Source organism: Ischnura elegans, chromosome 7 (assembly GCF_921293095.1).
Source record: "Ischnura elegans chromosome 7, ioIscEleg1.1, whole genome shotgun sequence".
In the NCBI taxonomy this organism is placed as follows: Eukaryota; Metazoa; Arthropoda; class Insecta; order Odonata; family Coenagrionidae; genus Ischnura; species Ischnura elegans.
In genome coordinates, this window is record NC_060252.1 from 115,135,630 (window position 1) to 115,151,204 (window position 15,575).

General features: G+C 36.1%; 1 protein-coding gene across 1 annotated transcript in view; it reads right to left on the reverse strand.

The window, feature by feature from the left end:
* The window catches only part of LOC124162237 (mucin-5AC-like), a 128,554-nt gene that overhangs the window by 19,629 nt on the left and 93,350 nt on the right, over window positions 1-15,575 (reverse strand). Inside the window, exons 20-27 of the mRNA XM_046538702.1 lie at window positions 14,356-14,526; window positions 10,399-10,464; window positions 9,280-9,366; window positions 8,946-9,062; window positions 6,128-6,253; window positions 5,227-5,379; window positions 997-1,124; window positions 608-683 (exon numbers count right to left, since the gene is read on the reverse strand). Coding sequence (XP_046394658.1) covers window positions 608-683; window positions 997-1,124; window positions 5,227-5,379; window positions 6,128-6,253; window positions 8,946-9,062; window positions 9,280-9,366; window positions 10,399-10,464; window positions 14,356-14,526 — 924 coding nt within the window. The remainder of the gene's footprint in view (window positions 1-607; window positions 684-996; window positions 1,125-5,226; window positions 5,380-6,127; window positions 6,254-8,945; window positions 9,063-9,279; window positions 9,367-10,398; window positions 10,465-14,355; window positions 14,527-15,575) is intronic.

A 15,575-nucleotide genomic window follows, 5' to 3' on the forward strand; every position in this document is an offset into this window, starting at 1 on the left:
AATATCTTTTAATTCTGAATAACTAATCCAGATAATATGTATATCTGACGACTTGAATTTACTCAAAAAATTTCTTCAAGAGATAGAAAAGCATGTTTTTCAATGCAGGTTGCATAACACATAAGTCATCATCATACGACGTGGATGACATCCATGAATGCCACAATAAAAAATATTTATTTTTCAGCAAAAAAGGGTATAAGTAATAAGAATAAAATTATCATGTTAAGCCTAAATTATGCAGAAATAACTGTTTTGTAAAAAAAAACTTTCCGCTACTGGCAAAGTTATCATCTCACGGTTCTGCATTGATGGGGTTAAAGGGTTCTGCTGGAATTTATTGCCAGGTGAAGTTTTTCTCCAAAAATATGCACTAGACCACCTATATGAGGTTTCAATTCAATTTTTAAAATTATGGGGAATTAATGAATTTGTTTGTGACTCCTTGCATTGATATGCACCTCTCAAATTAATTAAATGGTCTGCATAACCTACAGGATTATTTGGGTCCATCTGCTGTACATGTGCAAATAACTGTGCTTTTTTTTATAAACTGCTGTTAGCTAATATTCAAGTCTATTATGATAAAAGAATATCTGAATCTCACTTGTAGGCTGAGGCCAGCAAATCCTCGGTTGGCATTTGGCTTATGGGTTGTAGATGCAATTCCTCCAGCTTGTTCCCTGTTCATGGAGGAAAGATTCAAATTAATGGTGAGACATCTCACTTCATCTATCAGCATACATATGTACTAAAGTATAGCTGATATTTTGCTTATATCTTCTTGAAATAAAATATAGAATTAAAACGATTTATATTATAATTTTTTATCAGCAACAACGATGGTACTTGTTGATAACTATGGTTATTCTCATAGCAAATGTTACTTAGTTGATGTAAGAGGACTTGGTGATGTAAGAAGAGGCATATGCAAATATCAATCAACTGAGAGGAAGGCCTTTTGGGTAATAAAATGTTGGACTCTACAGGTAGTACCTTAGCAGTTGGAGGAGGAGGAGTTGCTTCTGGAGGTCATCAAGTGACTGTGCTGGTGGTTTTGTTGTGGTTCTGCGAGCACCATTTGTCAGGGCCCAAAGCACTGATCCTTCTTGAGTGTTCAGACCCTGTAAAGAAATGAATGACACACTCTTTACTGTTGAGGCATTAGGAGGGCAATGTGCAAGGAAGAAATGAAGTGTGTGAAGATATTATTGGCTTTTGTCATTTTTCTCATTCAAAATGGTACTCATGTATTCGTAGAAACCTGGTATGACTTTCATAGAATTAGTGAGACATATAACAAGTGTTTATTTAATCGTAAATCATCCACAAAGTTACTCCAGATATGATTGTTTATAAATGCTGAATGGCTGTGATTTTTTTCACATTGGATAATTCTTGCTAAAACAATGGTATTATAATAGCCTGTTCACTTTATGCCTGCAGGTGAGCTTTCATAAGAGCCCGGACGCCCTCGGATGGCTTTGCTGATAGGGGAGGGGTACTAATAAGAGAGAGAGAGAGAGGAGCGAACATAACGTTGCCAAATGTACATAGCCGCTCTACTTTGTCACTGAAAACGTGTGAGTCATATGTGGCCACAGGTATTTTGGCCCCAGCGACTCATTTGGAAGGCATTGGGGATAATCCTTTCACAGAAGCTCACGACATTGTCAGCTACCGTGCTGAATGAGGCACCGTCGGTGAAAGGCATACTTAGTCACATACAAGGTGAGGCTTGGCAACACTGCTCCACGATCAGATTCACGATGTTCACTCGGCGGAGGTCTGAGAGCGACTCACTGAGGCCACGCCTACTGTTTGCTGATTGGCATAGGGAAAGCCACGAGTCGAGAAACTTTCCCTCCCCTCATCTCCACTTGCAAAGATAAAATGAACAGAGTATAGATACGTCGTTCTGCGCATGCTCGGGCGGCGTCCCAAAACTTCCATAAGGCATAAGCTTAGACGCTTCAAATGGCATAGCACCAGCAGCCCCCTCCACTACCACTCTTCATGTAACTCCATGGTGATGGATTGGGACGTTTTGGCCAGCGCCCCGCGGCTACAAATGCGAAATTCTCGCACTATTTTTGCGTGTTTTTCCTACATTTTCGATGTTTGCGATTGAAAAAACACCTTGGTTAATAGATGTAAAATTACAATTGAATGGGTGTTTAATTTTTTCCCTTTCTCGAATCTTTGAGCTGGAGTGGCTTTGGCCACACCAGCTCACCTGCAGAGATAAATGAACAGAGTATAATTGGTATAGAGGCTCGCATAATTATTTAATGACCGTGGTTATTCTCTTTGGGTTTTGGCCATGTGGATTCACTTTTTGGGGGCAACAGTTTTAGCTGCCCTCCAGCTGGGGTTGTTATTAAGTCGTCCTGAAATCGTAGATTAATAGTATTGATTTATATTCCTCTTTTTGTGATTTCAAAAATAGATGAAAACTTTAGGAGTAGCACTGTACATACAGGCTGCTTTGGCCTACTTTCAAAAATATTTTTAAAGATTCTTCTAATTTTTTTCTGTTTTACCTTTTCAGGCCTTTAGAACATCATATTTAACCCATATAGATTGTATTTTGTACAGTATCTGATTAGTTATCAACTTTAAAAAAAAATTAAACTTTATTAAAAAAAATATTTTTCCTTGGGCCAATGTTACCCTTGAGTTTGGCCCAAGGCAACTATACCCACTTCAAAGGAATGTAAGAATGAAAAGACTTAGATTTATTATTGGGCCAATTGGGCCAAAGAAAGACTTGGATTCAATAGGCTATCAATTTATTTTGCATAAAAACATATTTTAGAGGCTGTTTAAGTTAAAAATATTTGTTTTAAAAAATGTATAAAAATTTGAGTGTTGTTTAATTTTTTATATTTTACCTATTTATTTTAACAGCAATTGAATTAAATTATCTATATTTTAAATCCTTATTTATGAAAATATAATAAAAGTATGTGGACCCTAACAGCTGAAGAATGTTGCTGAGAGCTAGTTTTGTTTCATTTTCATAAATACATAAATACATGCCGACTTATTTATATATTAATAATCTGAATGAAATTTAAAAAGCTTAATAAGCTTTCAAGTTATGTATTTATAAAAAACTAATATCTTTACACACTCGGGATCTAAACGGTTATGCTTAGTACCTCATGATGAGCCAATGGTGCTGAAGGCTATCTCACTGGCAACAGTAGCAGGGGGAATGCAAAGGAACTATCTTGCTAGCCTCTTAAGTGTTGGAAGAGATTCCTTTGTGATCCAATATTCAGTTACCCTAGAATTCGGAAGAGGAAATTCACAAAAATACAGTTCATTCTCTTCTGCAACACAGCCAGAAAGTCCTTTATCGCTCGCTAACTCAATTAAGAGGCTGTGATATTGAACCCATTGCAGTTGGACAAGAAGGTTGGCTTCTATCTTTGAAATTATTGTCTGAATTAAAATTTTCCTCAGGGTTGGGCAGCAGAAGCACTCAAAGGAGAGGTGGAATTTGCTCCCTCGGACTTTCAAGCAACGATGCCACCAACGAGGGAGGGAGCCAGCCCACCTACACCCACACCTCCGATCTTGCAACTTGCAAAGTGGCGTCGTTGGCTTCAAAGGCGAACTTTATTCAGTGAGGAAATGCCTACTAAACCACATAAATGAAACTGAACACGACCTACTTGGTTTCAAAGTCCTAGCGTCATCATCAGGTGGTTGACCTGGGTTTCAACATCTTTGCATCATCGTCAACCACCTGATGATGATGATGCTAAGATGTTGAAACCCGGGTCGTGTTCTAGTTTTATTTTTGTGGTTTAGTAAAAGTTTCCTCACTGAATAAAGTTTGTGATGGAGTACCACAAAGTTTCCCAGAATCGTGTTTTATCCTTCAAAGGCGAAGCCAGGTAAGCTATGTGATATACGCAGTTTGCATTTCCAGTCTGTCCCGTCCTCTGTGAGTGTGCTCATGGAATGCCTATTTCTTTGAAAATTGTATTTCTTGGGTAGTGTCGAGTATTGTTATAGCCTTGTTGTGACTAGAAGCTTTGTCGAGTCAATCAATGAGAGCTTAAAATAACATAAACAATGTCAAAAATGCATCGTGTTTGGTCTCATTCTTTTTTGAACCCCTTGCATGTCACCCAATTGCCGAAAGCAATTGTTAGACTCCTTTGGGTCCAATAGGTGACTCACATACATACCATTTGCCTCCAGATAAGGGGATGAATTTGAAGCTGAAAAAGGTACGTCGATGAGGACGGGGGAGGGATGAATAAGGTTTCCATTGTTCTCGTGTAACATGATATTTTCCTCCCAAGCTAATGATTCATGGTCTGTTCCCTCTCAGAGAGGAAAACAAACGTCAGAGGAATGTGGAGGGGGCTGATGGAGGGCTGAGGATTGGTGGTTTTGTGAAATCTGTAACGTAGTTACTTTCAACGCGGTTGTGATACTCTGGTGCTGAGCCTTCCTTTGTGATTGTCCAATCTCTGGGGAAGATTCACTCTGTGTGCCTGTTGTATTTTTCCTTAAAATTCTCCACAGCTGAAATCCTGTTGCATAACCCCTGTGTGAGCTTTTAACAAAATGTTTCATGAGTAGGACAAGCATCGCAGTGTATTGGTGCATGCAAAGAGAGAGCCTTTCCACTCTCATGGAACACTGCCTTCACCAAAGCAGATTATATCGCAGCAGTTAATATCCATGATGAAAGAACACAAATGGATATTTCCACACTTTTTAATTCAAAACTCAACAATCAACCATTGCGTCATTTTCAAGGACCAAGTGCTTCAACACCTTGGCCCTTGAAAATAACACAATGCGTTGAAATCATGGTCGGTTGTTCAGTTTTGAATTAAAAAGCGTGGAAATAATCATTTATATTCTTTCATAATGGATATATCAAACTTCCACAAAATCAAGCCAGAAATGATTTTATATGATAGTTAATGTTAAGATGCTTACGTAAAATTGCAGTTATTTCAACATTGCAATATCGCGTAAATCGTTGATTGCATTACATAAAGTTTTGGGGCTTTTGTTTTTTAATAAAATGAAGATGATTTGCAAAATTTGGGTGAAATTGGTGGCTCAAGGGGCAAACGCCTGGTAGAATTTGTCTGGAATACATCCATATACAAATCCATACTTACGTATCCATACACATCAATATCTACATGTTGCATTGGGCCAATACATAATACATATGCATGTACTTACACCTCCTCCTTGGTTGGACGGCAACCTCTTTGGTTTTGGTGCCTTCGTTGTTGTAGTTGTGGGCCTTGGTGTAGTTGTTGTGGTTGTTGTAGTCGTGGTGGTACTTGTGCTTGTGGTAGATGTCAGAGCTCTTTGAAGTGCCACTGCTATTATCTGTTTGGAAAAGAAATTCTCCTCTGAGGTACATTGTAGTATAGACGTCTGCTTCAGTGTATATCTTCTTTACTAGCTTTCTGCTTCTCCTATGTGTTTGATATCACCTGCAGAATGCCTGAAGCTCAAACACTTACATCAAAGACTCAACAGATTCCAAATAATGACAAAGAAGTTACCCACTTATAAAAAGGATTTTTCCATTCTTCACTCAACAAACGATAGCCTCAATACTTGATTGATATCATGCGTTAGTGACTCATTCTTAATTCTTATGCTAAATTGCTATACATGCATATTTAAATTTCATACTATGTATTAACTGCAATCATTCCAGATAAGTGTTTATCTTTCAGTTATTTCATGGTATATTTTTATGTGACTCAATATTTAGTACACTTTGTAGGTGTATTCATAGCCATAAATATATTGTCTGCTTTTTATTCCCTTTGACTAGGGCAACATTTTCAAACATGTGGGCTGCTATTAGCAGAGCTAATTTTGGTGTAAATATTTAAACTAATAAACTATTCCATTGGTCTTTTTCTTTATCTAAAGGGGCAGAGTTAAAGAGAGCATATTTTTTGGACTATATAAAATGTGGTGATGGCTGCAGGTTGCTCACATATCCTGTGATGGATTTTTAAATTTGTAATACAATACATATTTCATTTGGGTACTCTTACTCAGTATTTCTTCCTGAGGATTGGTTTGAATACAAAATTCATAGCAAATGAAAGATACTCACTCGGTGGGCCAATCCACCTCCTCCGAGACCTGTTCCTAAATCAGAATCTGAAACTCCCCCTAGAGACAGTAAGGATTCCACGTCGGACACAGACCCAAATCCTGGTATCTTGTCATGCACAATGTCCTGAATTATAAAACAAATTTGTCATGCTTGAGTTTGAAGCTGCTACAGTGAGGATTTATTTAATTTTACAACATTTAAAATTATCAGATATGTGATAAGGTTAGGCAATAGATTATTTAAAAAAATATATGGATAGAATTTAGTGTTAAAAGCCACTGTAGGTGTACAATTAAAATTAACTACTCAGGACTTCATTGAGGATGTAAGTAAAAATTGAATTTATTAGCACTAAAAACTTGAAAAAAAATGCTCCTCAAGAGAGTTTTAAGAACAGACATCATGTTGTAGTGTTGATATCTTCATTCTACAATAGCATAGAAACCTTGTGGAAATATTCACAATAAATTTAATTCAATTTCTGAACTAAAATATTGTTTTGGCATCACGCAAGAATATGATTGCAAAATTCCAAAATGATGAAATAATTGGAAGTGTAAGAAAACGTAGTTGTCAAATTTCACCCAGGAGTCCTAATGTAATCACAGCTGTGAAGCAGAGCAAAGATGTCTAGAAAAGTAATTATTTTTTCTGCACCAGGAAGTTATCCTTAGTCTTGACTTAAATGGAAACGTGGCTATGGAAAGATCGATTCTTTTCCCTAATTTAATGGATTTTCCCAGGGGCAGATCCAGGATTTCTTTCTGGGGGGGGGCACAAGCAAGGCGGTATCCAGGATTTTGCTCTGGGGGGGCACAAGGATACACCGTAATACAAAATGAACGCAATGATGACGGGACCGTATTAAAAATCTTGCGTATTTTTTAAGGGTCTGGGGGTGGGGGGCACGTGCCCCTGTTCCCCCTCCCCCCTAGATCCACCTATGGATTTACCTTTCAATTTAGATAGAGGAGATTGACGACAAAAATACGATCACTGGTATGTACTTGGTAATTCATGAAAATGCCATAACCCCTCTTTGCTGCAACAGGGTCATTACATGTGCAGTGTGTGTTGCGTGTATTTCAGGGGTGGTCCATCCAGTACATAATAGGATTCAACTATAATTTGACATTTGTTTGGTGTTCATTGGGTTTATTTTGTGATGTGAATTCTGCAAATGGACAGAAGTTAGTGGTGGAAGTTAAAATTTATCTTTCAATATTATGGAAAACAACTCCAATCATTGAACTTTTCTTAGTTGGTATTTACTGGTATCATGTAAGCACAATTGGGCAGAATACTCGCTCTCCAGTATTTTAAATACAAATAAAAAAATACTTGAAATGTTAGCATTTTAAATACATATTTACAAAATACATTAGTAAATATCTTTCAAAATACTAATTAAAGTACTGTATTTTAAAATACTTGTACTACTACTACACTTCTGTACTGAAAATACTTGAAATACTTCAACAAAATAAAACAAGTAGGTCAGTGATACAAAAGTTTTCTTTAATCAAAATTGGTTATTAAAATAATTCAAGTTACCCTTTAGTGCAATTAATTCCTCAAAGAGTTCATTGGAAATAGCCCCTTGAAGGAGAATTCATAAATCCTGCAAAAGAAGTCTTTCCACATGAGTAGAAGAACTCAAGCTTGTGTTGTTCCGAACACTATCTGACCACCGCCTTTGTCTACCGCATATTTACTTAAGAAGTCTATGATTTTTACTTTTTACTGAGATATTTCTTGAAGTGTGCAAAGTCTGTTTTTAAGAGAGATTAAGGGCAGGTGCGCACTAGGCCAAGTGCGACTCGTTGGACAGACCCGAGTCGTCCGACCAAAATTTTTGAGTTTGGTCGTCCCCGACTCAGCGGTCGTTGCAGCCAGAAATAACACGCACTGTAATGATGCACCACGCACTGCCAGTCCCTCAGATTACCTGTGTATATGTTGTGCTAGTACAAAGACGAAGCTTGTTGATGAGGCGAAGTGAAAAAGATGAAGCGAAATAACTGGGAGCTATATTAACTTTTCATGGAGAACAAATATAAAAAGTATTTGCGGCACAGCCCTGAAGAAGCTACAATTCGTTAAGCGTAGGGCGGGAGGATTTTCATAAGAAAAAGTAATATGCAGAGAGTTGCTACTTAGCACTCATCAAGCCAGACCTTGAATGCACAGCAAGCACATGGCTCACAAAGACTTTTAATCTGTGAACTTAATAAAATACAAAGGAAAGCTGTGCAATTCATCATAGAGGCATACAGAAAGCATATCATACATACTATTTTAAACAAGTTAGCTTGGTAGCTGCTAGTTGCTCATAGGCTACTCACTAGGCTTAGATTGCTTGAGAAATTAAGAATAAATACTTTTTGGAGCAACATGGAGAACATCGTATTAGGACATCACCGCATATCCTTGCTCAACAGAAACAAGACATTAAGAGAGATATTATGCTGAATTGATTGGTGCAAATAGGAATTTGTTTATCCCCCAAACGAAAAAGGACTTTCACAAGATCTTGGAGGCAATTCATACACCCATATCCTTTTTTTTTGCTAACTGCTGGTGTCCTAAGATGCAGATTAACCTTAGAGTTCACCTCTGCCATTTCTACCTTTCCTCACCTCAAAGCAAACAAGTCCATGAAATAGGTGTAAAATAGGAGAGAAAGCACCACACAGAAACCAGAGTGAAAGTTACTAAAATGATCATGAATGGATGATGTCTCTTTTGATTACCTGCTTGCTTTTCACCCTCCTTCAGAATCCATAACTAGCGTTCTACTGCAGTAGGTACTTACCTTTGTTGGTGGTTTTGCTGTAGTTTTATCTTCCTGTGATGATGGCTCAGTAATTTGATCAATCACTGGTGTCCTTTTTGTGGGACCGGAAGATACAGATTCAGCATCTTGCCTCGTCTGAAAATGAAGAGCCATAACATAAAAAAACACCATGACCCTCACTTCAGAATGAATTAGAGGAGGATTGTAAATATGACTGAAGATGTGAGAGCCTTTGAAATTATATTTATTTGAAAGTAATATCTTGCCTTGAGATATGAACATGATGAAACCACATGATTAGTGTGTGGTTTTTGACTAGTAGTGTAAAAAATGAGAAAACGATGAATCTTACCAGTGATTTGAAGGCTAGAGTAGTTAGAGCCTGTAATGAAGGAGATGGAGCAGTCCTGGAAGTTTCTTGTTGCCTTGGTGGATGTCTCTGTCAAAGAAAAATTTGGGTGTGAAGAATATTTGTTTGGTTAGAGGTATTTTTGCAAAAAACATTCGGTTTTAATTATTAATGTCAGTGTGGTAATTGAGTTTTTGGTAGTACATAGTTTTACATTTTTATACAGATTTAGGCAAAGACCATAACCAGTTGTGGATTGGGGCAGGGTGGATAATGGTCCATGGGGCTCAAAGCTACGCCAAAAATTTTGAGAGTGCCGTCACATCAAATCCTTCCAACTTACCTCCGTTCAATTCCACTTCCTTCCCAAAAGAATCGCTGCTAAAATATTTCCTATCTATGAGAAGTGTTGACTATGTGATAACATTTTTATACTTCCAAGTTAAAGGGAATGTAAAAAAAATCATGGTTACACTCAAAACACACATCTGTCACCTTTTAATTTTTAGTTACATGAGAAATTAGTATTTCAGTTATGGTTATTTTTCAAGTGGGATAGTCAACAAGTTTCAATTCCATTTTCATTTGCAAAGTTGTGCGTGATAAGTACATATGTATGTATTAGATTAATCTGCCATCAAATGGGTTTATTCCCATAAATCATGAGGAGTTATTTGACGTAACATAGAATTTAATTTAATAACATAAATGATTAATTATATCCGTATAAAATATTTAATTATACAATAATAATATTCTTTTTATATTGCTCCTTAAGATGAAACTACTAATTGTAAGATCGAGGTTTCTGTTATCTCTTCTGGGATGGAATACTTTAAAAGTCAGAAAACTGTATTGTAATAACATGTTTTATCATTTACTGTTTTACCATTGTTGTGGAAATAAAATTTTCTGGGTGTACTCTGTAATGGTTTTAAGTGCTTAAAAGTTTTCATGCTAAAAAACTTATTTTAAGTTACATATTTAGTAAAATTTAATTTTTTAATTTTTGATAATAAATTGTAGTCAAAATATTTTTAATCCTAAAATATTTAACGATTGTTAATTTCCACCCAGGTTATGTATAAGTATTTATTTAGTGGGAAGCTTTGAAATACTTACTTGATTGTTACTCACAGGGATTATATTTTCATCGATGTTCTTAGGGACATGCAAATAAGGAGCATTCTGGAAGAGAGGCAAATTTCTGTACAGATGAGAATCTAGACCATAGCATTGGAGTTATTGTACTATTTTCACTCTTAGAATATGATTACATCTATATTCTAAGATCGATATTCTATAAACTACCCAGCTGGTGTTGGCTTGTTAGAATTTATTCAAATTCATTACACTGACTTCAGGGAAGACACATAACTTTAATGCCTTCTTTGAAATTGAATGGTGGGGTCATTATGACCATCTAATTTGCTTAAGTACAAGTTTTGGAGTTCAAAATTTTTGAAGAGTATTTTTTTACACTTACTTTGGCTCAAATAGCATGCTGAATTAAAATCCTTCATCATTAGAAGTGGGAAATAGTCTCCGCAAGAAATGCAAATTGCCATTTGATAACATAGCCATTTGAGCATTAATAAATTCAAATGTTTTTCATTTTAGTCCATTTGATTTTTCCTTGTTTAATTTGAATTTTGAAAGGATGTGAAGATTTTTGAGTGCATGAATTTAGTGATTACAAATAAACTTCTCAGTAAGTGCTTATTCATTCATATACATATACAACATTTCATTATAGTGCCTGACTTTGTTCGATGATGCACAAATGTTTAATACTCAGCAGTCTGTCATTTGATCATAATTGTTAGTGCAGTTATTGCTTATAAATTATGTGTCTACTGTATAGTTAATAATTATTTCACATTAACCCTTAGGAAGACAGTGACTCTTTTAAAAATGTTATTTACACATCATGAAATATTATGACCGGACATTATGTATATACATCATTAGTCATTACAGGTATAATAGTAAAAACAACACCTTTTTGGGCATTTTCCACTATGATTATATGTATATAAATAATAACAATAGGTTAAAATAAAATTTCTTGCAGATTTTTCCTGACCATTTACATATCTTTAATGTAAAATCCATTTCAGCCTAGCCTTATGCAAGAGTGTTCGCATTCAGCAAAACGTGAGTTATCTTTCATTTGATTGGCCATTGTATCTATCCTATCTCTATCTCTCCCCTGGCTCCAAGCTCCATAACTCTCACACAATTTCTCTTTCCTGCCACTTCGCAAGGAAAAATTGCCAGAAGCTTGCTGTTAACATGAAAATAATAATTGCATACAAAATTGATTACTTCTTTTGAATATTCATTTGGATCCCTCCCTTTCATTAGGATGGACGATAAGAGGTCAGATTTACAAGTGTTAATGGACAATTTTCTCAATTTAAATAATTATAATAATAGCATTGATAGTGAAAATAATTTCTCTGATGCTAACAGGTTCCCCATTACTAGAATTTTTATAATATAGACGAAACACATTTAATGCCTGCACCCATGCCGTAGACACCAAGGCAGAGCTTTAACCTGCAACCTTCGGTTTAAGCAAGCAAAGACTTGTCCACCCTCCAACGAAGCAGGCAATTTTTTTATTGAAGCTTTTAAGGACTTAGAAATGCTTTAATGGAGATGAATTTAAGTGACTACTAGGACTGGTTTTGGAGATCGTTTTTCTTACTTAAAGTGGTTTTTAGATTACCCCCTTTCTTAGCATGATATGAAATAATTTAAATGGTCAAAATTTAGTTAAGCTAAAGTCATCATCTCTTCAATATAAATATGTGAACTCACACATTTTTTGAATCAGTACATTTTATTGTTATTCTGAATTAGTCACTGATATGTTTTTACGTTCCCTCACATTAGTAGGTCAAAAAAATTATTTTTATTTTTTGGCATCTGATAGATGAAATGCCAGGCAACTATGTACAACATATGTACTTGTGTTACACCAGCTTACCCACTAACTATCCTTTTGGGGCTTATTGCAAGCTATTCATCACTCACATTATGCTTACCATACTTGTAGAAATTCCTCCTTATTTTCCCACAAACTTATTACTATCCTAAGCTCCCTGTAGTGGCAGTTGTGCATGTAAGTTCTCAGTGTGAGATAATGGGGGGGTTGGGGGTTTATACCCTCCCTGCTGATCTTTGCTTTCTTTCTTGCTGCGCTGCCTATGGCCCCCTATCATCGCTGGAAAACACCACCTGCGCGCTCTTCATCTATCTCCCACCCCTTCCTTCCCCCCTGACTCATGCTCAAGATAACCAATTCTAATGACCATCCCTTTCCCATTTTTACAGGATTATATCATACCTGGATTATGTGAATTTGCTGGTGTAAAAGAAATATTTTTCATGACTCTATTAGTAGGCATAATTCTTACAAAGTTATGTTGCTAGTTTTGCTTACTGATTATTGGAATTCCAGATGTGGTTTTCATCAGCATATACCCACAAAACTTGGAAAGTATGGAATGAAGATATTTTAATGATGGAATCAAGAAGTTTCTATCCTTCAAGTTAAAGAATATAGGTATGTACTCTGGTCAACCTCAGTCAACAACAGCAGGCCATTCAATCCTGATAACCGATTGATTCAATCTATTTGAGGCAGAAACACAAAATAGGTACATACATGACTAGTTTACAACTAATTTACAACTGGAGAATTATGAACAGTAGGATCAAAAGTTGAGAAAACTGACATATGTGGTGACAATCAGGAAAAAAAGTGGAAAAAAATCACCCTCATTCTTATCCACACTATGCTGGCAAGAAGTTTTTATCATGACATTGATTTTAGAAAGGCTAAGGAAAGGCTAAAGAATTTTTCCTGGCTAACACTTCAAAATCATAAAAATATCATTTTATTAGGTATCATCACTGTGCTGAGATAGTGGGAGAATATGTGAGGATATTGCCTTAAATTTCCATTTTTGCCATCAAAATTGAGGAAAAGGATGATAGAATTAAATGGAATCATGGATAACAATGAAGATGGCCTTGCTTTTGCTAAGGACGTGCAGAAACGTTTCCCAAAGGAGATGAGAGATAGAGCGGAAGGACATTCTGTGGCTCAAAAGAAGTGACACATCTGTGGGGGAAGAAATGAAAACAGTGCAATGGAAAAGATCTATAGCAGTCATGAAAATGAGAAAAAAGAATGTTGATAAAAGGTGCGTCGAGTCTTTAATTTGATGAGAACCTCCCAATATATATTATGTAACTGCCAACCTACATGAAATTTTACCTTCTAAGCAATGAAATTTTACAGCTTACAATGTAATTAATTTCAAATTATGTATACGATTTAGACAACACTGATTGGCATCTGTGAGATGCCACACAACTGGTAGCATTCAAAAATGGAATGGGCCTGGCACACAATAGGGTTAATCATGCAATTCTGTCCTGACCAATTTTACTGCCAGAATCAAAGAAGGTTAAGGCTTTTCTGGGATCGGACCAATAGAACGAATGCAGCTCACACCAATGTCTTGAGCATCAGTTTTCAAATGTCCTCAAAGAATTTGATTACCCACAGTTAACTATTCCCTGCAGTGAGAAGTATGCATAGAGAGAGAGAGAGAGAGAGAGAGAGAGAGAGAGAGAGAGAGAGAGAGAGCCAGCTCTGTGCTTAACAATTAAGCAATTTAAATTCATGATGCAGCACTGCAGTGCTGAAACACTGCATTGGCCACTCTGCTTGCTATTTGCTCACTTTTCCATCCATTCCTTAACCTCAGCCTTTAAACTCATTTCACTTCCCGCTGATCCATAAATTTGAAGGTTTTTTTTATTTTTGCAAGGACTTGAAAATGCTACCTCTCCCAGTTTTGTTGAGGATAAATATTCATAAAAATTTCCATTGAAATCCATGATGCTTGAATGAGGCACCTTTTTGAAATCAGACCACTTTAAATGGAATGACTGTCGTGGATAAGTAACCAACATATGTATATAGTATAATAACCAAATGATCACTGATCAACAGTAAAGTATAAAGTAGAATAGTTTTCATTTGAGTTATATGAGTACCGAATTGCTAGTGGTGGTGGTGGTTTCTGTGGTTGCATTGTAGCTTGGTGTTGGTCGTGCTGGCTTCCACCTGAATATCAAAGACGTTGGCTTTGCTGTGGGTGGTGCCACTTCTGTGCTACTTATCTCAATTTCATCGTCATCCCCTCTACTCTGGACTGGTTTGTTGGTCTGTAATGTTTGAGTTGTGAAAAAAAGAAAATGATGAGAATTGATGCACAGTATGGCTGTAAATATTTTAAGTCACTCTCAAACTAACTCTAGTTCTGCTAATTAATTTTTCGGGAGAATAATTCTTGTTTTTATGAAGGAGCCCGTGCATATAATGGCAAATATTTCTATGCTCTGTTCAACCATGTTAGGCATCATTTCATGGAATTATGATCATTCATGGTGTTGTACTGTATGAAAATGCAAGTGCAGTCAAACAAGTTTTACAATCAATCAACATTTTTGTGGAAAAGCACTAAATAAAATCTTGAATACCCCTATGTACTGTTCACTTGACTGGGAATCTAACAATGGCTTGGTAACGTGTCGCCTAGCAATCCAAAAACTCAATTTGATGTGATATGCAAGAGAAACTCTGAGCATATATACAAGCAATGGAGAAATGAATTATTGCAGTTGGTGCAGGTAGTTAAAAAACGTAATACCATATCACCTGCCCTGATCAGTCCACGTTTTCAGGTAACAGTGTTGATGAAAGCTACGGGTTACCTTGAATATCTGTTCAAAAGAGGAAGTCTGAATTTTTGGGCATTACTTCCAAGCCAGAGTCAGGTGGTCTGTTTAAGGGCCCTCGAATAGTAGGTATTGCAACGCATTGTCTTTGCAATCTTCTTTTGTAGAGATGGAAAGATACAGTCTGAAAATGATATTAGATGTCTCTTTTATGCATGTTTTGTGTGGAGTTGAAATTACTTTTGTTACATTAAATATCTTTGTTTTAAAGTAATAATTGTATCATTTAATTTATAAAAGTTGAACCTGTTTATGGCCCTCAGTTTATAGAAAGTAATATTACCTCGACACTACTTATACACTATGTAGGTAGTTATGTGAAACTTATTACATCTTTTCAAGGTTATTTATGGTAATTAATATTAATATACTTAAGTGTCTTAAGGTTTAAGTGTAAATTTTATATCAATCAGTCAACCAACTGAAAAAAATTGATAAGCATAAGTATGAATTAAAATGTGATAAGTACCATGGTA